Source organism: Adiantum capillus-veneris, chromosome 24, assembly GCF_014529385.1.
Source record: "Adiantum capillus-veneris isolate H3 chromosome 24, ASM1452938v2, whole genome shotgun sequence".
Lineage (NCBI taxonomy): Eukaryota > Viridiplantae > Streptophyta > Polypodiopsida > Polypodiales > Pteridaceae > Adiantum > Adiantum capillus-veneris.
The window spans coordinates 21,254,490-21,264,474 of NC_140954.1; the positions used below are offsets into that span (position 1 = coordinate 21,254,490).

At 41.2% G+C, this 9,985-nt stretch overlaps 1 protein-coding gene and 1 pseudogene across 1 annotated transcript; one reads left to right on the forward strand and one right to left on the reverse strand.

The window, feature by feature from the left end:
• Window positions 1-3,782: 3,782 nt before the first annotated feature.
• LOC147426060 (uncharacterized) lies at window positions 3,783-8,359 on the reverse strand. The gene is made up of 2 exons (XM_086498974.1): window positions 6,155-8,359; window positions 3,783-5,933 (listed from the first exon to the last, which is right to left on the reverse strand). The coding sequence occupies exons 1-2, from the start codon at window positions 6,475-6,477 to the stop codon at window positions 5,786-5,788; spliced, it is 471 nt and encodes a 156-aa protein (XP_086355100.1). The 5' UTR covers window positions 6,478-8,359; the 3' UTR covers window positions 3,783-5,785.
• A 236-nt stretch (window positions 8,360-8,595) lies between these two features.
• On the forward strand, window positions 8,596-9,653 carry LOC147426061 (acid phosphatase 1-like; annotated as a pseudogene).
• The last annotated feature ends 332 nt before the right edge of the window (window positions 9,654-9,985 follow it).

Consider the following 9,985-nt stretch of genomic DNA (forward strand, 5'->3'; position numbering starts at 1 on the left):
GATGGACGGTCAGACGCCTCTGACACGTCCGACCGGGGTAAGAGGCACACCACCTTCACTCCAACAAAGAGAAGGAGAAAATCTGCTTGAAAAATTTAAGAAAATAGAGTAAAAACTGTAAAAAATACGGAGTATTTTGAAAAATTTCCTCTTTCAATTCACCCTAAAGGGAATTTTGTATTTTTGTAAAATTGTTTTTTCTCGAATGCTGATTAGCAACATTCATTTTATATGAGCCACCAAGAGTTAAGAGTGCACAATATTTTGATAGAGATGTGTAGAAAGAAGGAAGGCGATTCAACACTCTCCTTGAAGTAGACTTCTGCGATTCTTATAAGTAATACTAGCCAATCTATTCTTTAAAGAATAAACGAAAAGCCAAGGAAATTGGATACAATGAAAGCTTATCAAGCAAAACACGATGAAAATTCACTATAGCCTACATAAAGCTGTTCAGAGGAATTTAATAATGGGAGGCTTCTTTGTGAGAGGAAAAACAAGAAAGTGACACTAATATTTTAAAACATTTGTTATCACAAGTAGAATATTATATTTGTAAAAATAAGTGAAAGGGTCACAATGGCTTTCTAAAAACAATAAGAAAGTGATAAAATCATAATGATTAGGTTAAGTTTAACGATAATTATATAAGGTGAAGCATTGTTTGAGAATGTCTCTTTTATTAAGAAGTCAAGTTTCCTTCTCGTAAAGAAGCAAACCGAATATACTAGCAGAAATTTTGAAATTTGTAAGATTTTTGAACCAAGTTCTCACACATTTCATCGGTTTTTCTTCCCTTTACCATGGTTCAGTTTTACAAAAAAATCAAGCTCTAGTGTATTTTAATTGACTGAAATTGTAAAATCCTGATTAGATTTTGAACTTGCCTCTAAGAAAACCAACAAATTTACAAAGTTTTAGTGTAATTATTCAAATTTCGACCTAAAAATCGAGAGAATTTTAAGTTTTTTCTTATTTTGATTGGTTAGAGAAAATGTATTTTTTAGCCCTACCATGGTTTTCTCATACATATATATATATACATATATATATGTATATATATATATATATATATATATATGTATGTATGTATGTATGGATGTATGTATGTGTGTGTATATGTATGTACGTACTAGAATTATGCAAGGTGAAGCTTCACTTTAGTATTATGAAAGAATAGAGTGCATGATAAGTCAAGCCATGTGAGGATGTGAAATGAAAGGTAGAATTAAAAAGATCATTTAATATAAGCCATGTGAGGATGTGAAATGAAAGGTGGAATAAAAAAATCTATTTAATATTTTAAAACTGAAATAACATAAAGTCTCAATCATCATCGAAAACATTGAAAGTATGCCTAGCTGAACTCTCCTCCAAGGCATCTTTTAGAAAGCCAACAAGCATAACAATGAATTATTTGGACTGCAATATATTTCAAAAGCATAAAAAACAATGGTGAAAAATACACTTGCAAGTATTGTAACAGATTGAATAAAAGAAAGAGGAAAGACGATGGGAAAGCCAAAACTCAACGCTCTTCTTTAACAAGGTAAACACTTCACAATGGCCTCAAAAAGGCATCATTTTTTGTTGTAATAAATGATTATTAGAACACATTTGACATGTTAATGGTATGTGTTCGAAAAAAATGTGTCTCAACTTAATATCTTGTCGTTCATGGCTAGAAAAGTACATTTTTCCTAAACAGTCAAAATAAGAGAAAACTTGAAATTCTCTCGGTTTATAGGTCAAAATTTGAATCTTTTGTCGACAATCACACTAAAACTTGTGTAAATTTGTCGGTTTTCTTAAAGGCAAGCTTAAAATCTAGTCAGGATTTTTCAATTTTAATCGGTTAAAATACACTAGATTTCGGATTTTTTCTAACACTGGTGCCGTTTTCAATCTCAAAAATGTCAAGTGAGAGCAAGGGGAAAAGGAGAAGTTCCACCTCGAAATAGAGAAAAATAATATAAAAACTTGAAAAATAAATCTAATTTTTAACATTTTCTCTAGGCATATTCAAGAAAGGAAAATTTGTCTTTGGTAAAAATAATTTTTTCCGAACACTTTAATGGAGGGAGAGAGAGAGAGAGAGAGAGAGAGAGAGAGAGAGATGCACGTGAGCGCGCATGAAAATGTTCAAATGAATATAGTAAAGCTTGAAATGTCACCTATAAAAGGTAATGTGAGAGTGACTACTTGATGGTGAGAGAATTGCACGTTTTCTCTACCACTTCCCTATGTTTTCTCTACCACTTCCCTATGGCCTTCTTGACCAAAAAGAGAGGTACACAAATGTCAACACCCTTTTCACAAGGGTCTACAAACGATAGTACTTTTTTTTTTGCTATGTGACACTAATCAACAAACTTTACCCTGTTTTTGTGAATCGTGAGGGATTCCTAGGAGAAAAGGCAAGAGCAAAACCTAATGAGGTGCCAGATTGCGCACGAGCAAATGACTGGCAACAGGTTGGCATGCATGGTGTGGAAGGGGATGCCCGACAGGCTAAGGATGCGGACAAGAGGGGAGGCTACAATGTATTGGCTAACATGGCGGCCATGGAGGACACGATTGAGGAAAGCGTTTTTTAAAAAAGACTTGCACACTCCTATGTAGAGCAACGAGCATGCTGTGACGCTTTGGTTTAGCCTAAAAAACCCTCTCGAGCATCTTGAGACTAGTTCAAGCTCGCGTTGCTGCACGACACTATTTCACTATGAAATTATAGATAGTGAATTAAGCTAACGGATGGAATCTGAAGAGATTCTAGCTAATTCAAATAGTCCACAATTGCATCCAAAATTCAACCGTGTACTAAGGCCTTGGACAGTCCAAAAAGCCTTATGCAATTGGCATGGAGGGTGCCAGAAGGTGCTTGTGGTCTAGGGAATTTTGTAATTTGGTAATTGAGAGGGCAAGTTACCCCTTGGAGAGAGGTATACAACAGGATATCCTATAGTCAATGGATGGCATTGTAGGTTACATGGCATTTGACATGCTATGTGGAGAGAGAGAGAGAGAGAGAGAGAGAGAGAGAGAATCAATCTTCAAATGGGCAGGAGTCAGGACCCTCTCGCTCTGCTCAAACTCCGCCGCTGAATTGTATGTAGTGAAACGCGCATGGGGCGAAACGACGTACTACACTCAGCAGGTGGGGCCAGGCTGATTATGCTCAGGTTGGACAGTCAGCACTACAGTACACTCAGCATGCCACGTGACTCAATGTATGTATGACATGTGGTGTGACGGACCGGAAAGCGACACAATAATTGGAGTGCGACCCGGAGGATAGAAGGAGACCAGCAAGCACCCAAGCCCAAAGCGCAGAGAGAGAGAGAGAGAGAGAGAGAGAGATGTGTAGGCAGGGGAAGCAAGAGTTTGTGTCGATCATCATGTGGGCGGTAGTGGCTGCGTTCTGCATGACTTTCTCCTTCCTGGAGGGGGCATCCCTCTCTACAACTCTCTACAGGCAACCTCTCTCCTGCAACAGCTGGCGCTTCAACGTGGAGGTCAACAATCTGCGTGGGTGGTCGTTGGTGCCAGATAGATGTGAAAACTATGTGGCTGCCTACATCATGGGCAGCGCCTACCAGGACGACTCTGCAGAGGCGATGGAGCAGGCCCAGCTGTACGCTCGGGCTTTCGTGGCTTCCTCCGACTTCAACGCCTCTGCTCGCTATGCCTGGGTGGACGAGACCTCCCTCTCGAATGCGCCATACTACGCTCACCATCGCTTCGGGTTCTCTCTCTCTCTCTCTTTCGGCTCACCATAGGTGTGCCGCTCTATTACCAGAATGGAAGCAAATTTCTGCTCTCTCTCTCTCTCTCTCACACTCACACACACACACACACACACACAAACGCTCTTTCGGCTTACCATGGGTGTGCGGCCGCGCTCTCTCTCTCTCTCTCTCCCACTCTCTCTCTCTCTCACACACACACACACACAAACACGCGCGCGCGCGCGCGAGTTCAAGAATCGGGGCCTCTTCTTCGACTGTCTCTCAAGACAATTCTAACGGTTGGTGGAAGCCTGGAAGGTAAGGACTGAGAACCTTTTGTTCCAAGCAGAAAAGAACGAGAATACAACAGCCACATCTATCTACTAACATACTAACATAATATGACAGAAGGGGGAGCCTTTTATGCGTGTCGCAATCTGCGACCTGAAGGTTAGGTTATAGTCCAAAAATTAAAAAAACCCTTTTGCACGCGATAAAGAGGGAGAGAGAGAGAGAAGCCGACGACGGTCGGCCGTACTAGTTTCTTATAAGGTGAAGAAGTGTTCATGATTAAAAAAACCCAGACGTTTAGTGTATAACTTTTACTGGCTAAAATCACAAATCCCGGCTAGATTTCAAGCTCATCTTGAAGAAAACGGGCTAATTTCACATCGCTAAGTGTAAAAGTTGGCAAATTCTTCACAAGACATGAGAGGATTTAATATGTGTGCTTCTTCTCAACGGCTAGAATAAGATGTAGGGTAGAGGGGCCAGTTGTGTTACAACACCCAAAGAAAGAACAAATGAACCCCTTGTTATATTACATTTGACAACCAATAGGAGGTATCGGCTGAAGTTAAATAAGAAAAGAGGCCGAATCAATTGAGATTCAAGGAGTAAGCCCATCTTGCCAGTGTCGTAGGAGGAGGGAAATGCCAGCAGGTGTTGCACTTTGCACGAAACGGGGGAAGACGGGTTGGGGTCGCATGAGACAGGAGAAAAGAGAGTTTCTCGGACATGGCGCGGGATCTGCAACAAGCTTTTTTTTTAATGAAAGGCATGGCAATGGAGACAACGAGTTCGTTGGGGCATGATGGTTAGTTACATTGACTCCACTTCTGGAGCGTGCGCTAGGGTTCGAGCACCATGTCTGACAATTGTCAATTTTGCGTGTCACGAGAAGATGGAGTGAGGAAATTTTCATGAAGGTATCCGCAAAGATTCGCCTGAATTGAATTACGAAGCTACCAGTATGTCCGATCAAAAAGTGGAGTTAAAACGGCTAGCTCATTCAAAATATTGCCTATCCGTTGGACAACGCGTGGGCTCAAGACTCCGTGGCTGTATTTTATCCCTTTTGGCTCCGGTTGGTGTTCTTATTCATACTGATTTTGATACACATAATTTCAAAAATGGTACCGTAACTATTGGCTCTCAAACCCGACAACCCCAAATTAATTCTATTGAAAGCTTGTGATAAGGTGATTAAAATGAGTTCCACAACGCAAAAAAATGAGCTCGAAAAGGAGAGATTGAAACTCCCCAAGTTAGACGTACCCTTAGTGGCCCCTCTACGCTAGATTCACATTGGTTAAAATATCAAAAAAACGTCAATTGAGTGCCAAATGATTGCCTCACTCCCTTCTTTACTGAAGCTTGTTTAAGAAAGTTTTTGGTGACGACGAGGGCAAATTAGTGGCTAGCCTTATGGCACGTGTATTGCTTAAAAGTTGATAGCAACACTTAAGGTCACATATGAAGTTTCTCTTGCAACATCTTCTTTGCCCTCCTTGAATGATTGCATAGAAAACAAGTGATAAAATCACCAAGCCTGCCACTTCGAAGTTTGGAGGTAGTAGGTGCCTGTAGGGCTATAGTCAATTGAGATAATATATGAAGTCTGAACTCAAAGAGAAAACCTGCAAAGTTTTGAAAAAAACCCTGTAATTTGCAATAAAATTCATAGAAACTATAAAGTTTCCTTTTATCTCTCTCTCTCTCTCTCTCTCTCTCTCTCTCTCTCTCGTTTATGGCGCCCCATTTCTCTGTGTGTGAGGTCAGCCATAGCCAAAAGATTTTGGTTCCCACCTACGTGTGCCATCACCGACCCCGCCGCTTTCACATCTCCTGATGCTCTTGCCCTTGCTCAGGTTCGAGAATTGCATGATCTCCCAGACATTCGCCATCCCTTGCTTGGCTCTGTCTCTGCACTCGTTGCCATGAGATTTCACGGCTACCATTGTCCCCTTCCTTCACTGCCTTGAACCGCTTTCCATCGGCTCCCTGTTCCGATTTCTATAGAGCTTGCTCAACACAATGGATGTTGGAGTCTCTCTCTCTCTCTCTCTCTCTCTCTCTCTCTCATGACAATGCTCCTATGTGAGTGTAGTGGGGTGGGGCTGATCTTTACAGCAGAAACTAGGGACGGCCCGTTAGGACGAGGGTATGGGTTTCCGCAGAGCCCTCGAAAGTGTGTCCGTGAATGATGACTGGGGAGCAGGTCAAGAGAAGCAGGATTGAGACCGTGCCCCTGATGGAGCACGATCCCCTCTGTGTTGCCCTGTAGGAGCACTCCTCCTCCATTCAGGATGCCTCCAACAGCCCCTCCAATTTTGTCTTGCATCGCACCCAATCCTGCTAGGGTCTTGCTCTCTCCTATGCCCTCGCCATTGACCATGTCAGTCAACAACTCCACTGTGATCGGAGGGTCGTCCTCGATCTCCAACCTTGCCTCTCTGAGCTCCACCATGCGATGCTCCAAGGTCACAAATTCTTACAGGATCACTGTGAGAGAGAGAGAGAGAGAGAGAGCTCCAACAGAGAAAACGCCCTACTATTGTGTGTCTACTTGCGTCTCTGTCCTCTCCCCCCTGCACCCTTTCTCTTGCAGTGCCTTGCCAGCTCCATTGCACATACAGACCTAACTCACCCTCTATACCTACACCTTCTTGGATGCAAGCATTCCATGGGAAGCAATGCAAAGCATTTCATGGGAAGCCAAATGCAAGATTGAACCTCACCCTATCCTCCTTTTGCTCGTCCTTCCAGGTGGGCCATAGGAGCAGCTTCCCTCCCTATCGTGGCACTCATGCGCTTGCTAGCGTCTCTCTCTCTCTCTCTCTCTCTCTCTCTCTCTCTCTCTGTGCTCGACCTACGACCTCACTCATAGACCATGTCTTTTTCCTCCGCCCCTTTCTCTCTGCTCGACCTGCAACCTCACTCGTATGTTCTCAGCTATATTCCCTTAAGAGACCGCTTTGCATGCCCCAACAGGTCAAGATGGTGTAGTAGAGGTCGAACTTTTGAAGGGAGCATAGGAGCAGGCGGGGCGGGATGCAGGGGGTAGAGGCGGAGGTAGGGCTTTTGCTCCGTTCTAGCACGATCAAGATTTCAGTGAGGAGAGACGACGATAGTGACATCAAGAATTCTTTGCCTTTCAACTTTGCAGAGTCCCTCGGAATCTTAGTAGGAAATTATTAGGTTTTGATAAATTTGACCCAACACTAGGAGAGCCTTGTAGTCATAGCTTGGAGGCTTCTCCGAGTCCCATGAAATGCACCTTTCCATGATTCAACATATATTTGCTTCTAACGCCAATGAGTATGTCGTATCTCTGGGGGGCTAATAAAAAATTTATGCATTTTTAAAGAAATAATCTTTTCTTTAAAAAAAATCTAAAAATAAAATATTATATTTAAAAAAAAATATTCTTCTCTTTTTCATTAACAAAAAAGGAAACCATCACTAAGGCCTCCCCCCTTTGGGACAGCCAAAAACTATGCCTCATTTTTTCGTACCTGAGAGGAGTCTGAATTGCTATCTAATTTTGTGTTGGAGTGCTTCTCCATGAGCAAAGGTTTTAACCATTGTCCGCTCACATAATCCAACTTCGCCTAGCATTTCTCAACTTCTCGGATTGGCAGAGTTGGCAAGTACCTCTTTCTATCCTCCTCCTCTCATACTAAGTGTTGTTTATGCTAAACACTATCGATGATAACTTTTTTTATAAAAAAGACCGCAACGTACCTCGCACACATGGATCAACAATAGCACAATTACTAGCTTTCAAGTTTATATTTCAAAGACAATGACGTTTGGGTGTTTGGCCTCTAAAGGAAGTGTCGTCTACCTTCCAATAGCTATGTATCACAAAATTGCACAATTTGGGGTTGGCAAAATTGCTTTCAACACATCCTCTCTCTCTCTCTCTCTCTCTCATTGAGAGGAAGAAAATGAGCGTTGATTGTGGAGTTTATTTAATGTATGTTACCACTTTTCTTGCTCATTTGGATTGGCCAAAATGATGTTTCATATGGAATACCTTTTAAGGACAAAAAAGGACTCCAAATTGGGTTGCATGCCTCATAGTGATTCAAAGTTGGCATGAAGATTGTTTTGCTAGGAGAGAGAGCTAGAAGAGGCCTCGGGGGGATGGGGTGCTACTTCTTGATTGTTGTGTTCTTGGTCGAGCTTTGGAATGCAAGTTTTTTCGTTTATATATACTTCATTTTTGTTTCAGGTTGTGACTATGCACTTACTCCAGAATATTAACGCATTGTTGGCCTAGAGCCACAAGCATCATGAAATAAGCACATTGAGGTGGGAAATGGATATTGCATTTGCACATCTGATTTGTTTAGCATATCAGAAATAGAGAGAGAGAGAGAGAGAGAGAGAGAGAGAGAGAGAGAGAGAGAGAGAGAGAGAGAGAGAGAGAGAGAGAGAGAGAGAGAGAGAGAGAGAGAGAGAGAGGTGCTAGGTGTTTGAAATTTAATTATATAGATTTTTAATGTTATCATTGTGAAACCGTGTATTCTGTTGATGCAAAATAATATAGAACTTAACAGGTTATTGGTGGTTGATGTTAATGGGGGGGGGAGAGAGAGAGAGAGAGAGAGCTATTTGCAGAGCTGAGGCCTACAATGATACCCTATTCAATGAGTGGGTGGTCAAAGCAAAGGCTCCCGCATTGCCAGAGACTTTACATCTTTTCAACGAGCTTAAGAAATTGCAATACTTTGTCTTTTTTTTTGACGGGTCGTTTTGAAACCCAACGGAATGTTACGGTTGCCAACCTTAAGAAAGCCGGTTATGCCAATTGGGAAGCCTTGATCTTGAGGTAATGTTCATGCACATGCAAGATATGCATATAAGGTATGTGCTTGAATCATGCACATGTGCGGTTTAGAGGCTCGGATGTATCTATGGAAATTATCTTAGAGAAGCATTTGTGCAATGTTTGTATTATGGGAGTATATCCCTTAAATACGTGGTATGTTATCTTCAATTCAAAATGTGCTATATTTTTTGTCTACATAGTTGTCTTGTCCCAATAGGTAAGGTACCCCCTTACAAGTATAGAAGTATAGATAGATTTAGATGTAATATAGAGCCAATAGGTAGATATATTCTAACTTACACAAAATTTTACATGACACGACCTCCATGAAAATTGAGATATATATGTTGTAAATGCTTGACTTGATGCCATCATTATGTCTGTTGATACACTTATTAATTCTCAGCATGTTGTTCACAGTCTGTGCCACCTAATTGTACAGAACACCTTTGTGTGCTGAAGATAAATTTCCCTTCACTAATGCCTTATTACTTGTGTAGGTACACTGGTATGTGTCAAATTGTGCTATTGAAGGCCAAACACATTGTTTTTTTTTTGTTTTGCAATATGCACCTCCCCCACAATGCAAAAAACACTGAAATATGTTGGGTTATTTTTCGTGTGACAGGCAACCTGAGGATCATGGAGTATCTGCAACAATCTATAAGTCAAGCAAGAGGAAGGCTTTAGAGGAACTAGGTTACACCATTATAGGTAATGTTGGGGATCAATGGAGTGATTTAAGTGGCTTCTCAGTGGGAGATCGTGTCTTCAAGTTGCCTAATCCTATGTATTACATTGCTTGATTAGGTACAACACTCAATACATTATATTAAATTTTGTTGTGTGTGTGTGTGTGTGTGTGAGAGAGAGAGAGAGAGAGAGAGAGAGAGAGAGAGAGAGAGAGAGAGAGAATGTTTACCCAATGGTCATATCACTTTAATTCCCATCCAACTTTCAATTATTGGTACCTTGCTATGCATGCCAATATTTTAGAAGCATGGTCATAATACAACTCCTACTTTAAGAAAATTAGCTAATTGAGGGGGAATTACTCTTCTGTTACTACAAAGCATATAGAGAAAGCACTATATGTTATGTGTATAATATGTATTTTTGCAAGTTGGTTAAATTTTGA

Bases quoted from the DNA above. Each gene is read 5' to 3' on its own strand.
- LOC147426060 (XM_086498974.1), bottom strand. From the start codon at position 6,477: ATGGTGGAGCTCAGAGAGGCAAGGTTGGAGATCGAGGACGACCCTCCG. The intron at 5,934-6,154 runs GTCCCTAGTTTC...CAACGAGTGCAG, and splicing joins TACCCTCGTCCTAACGGGCC to AGACAGAGCCAAGCAAGGGA.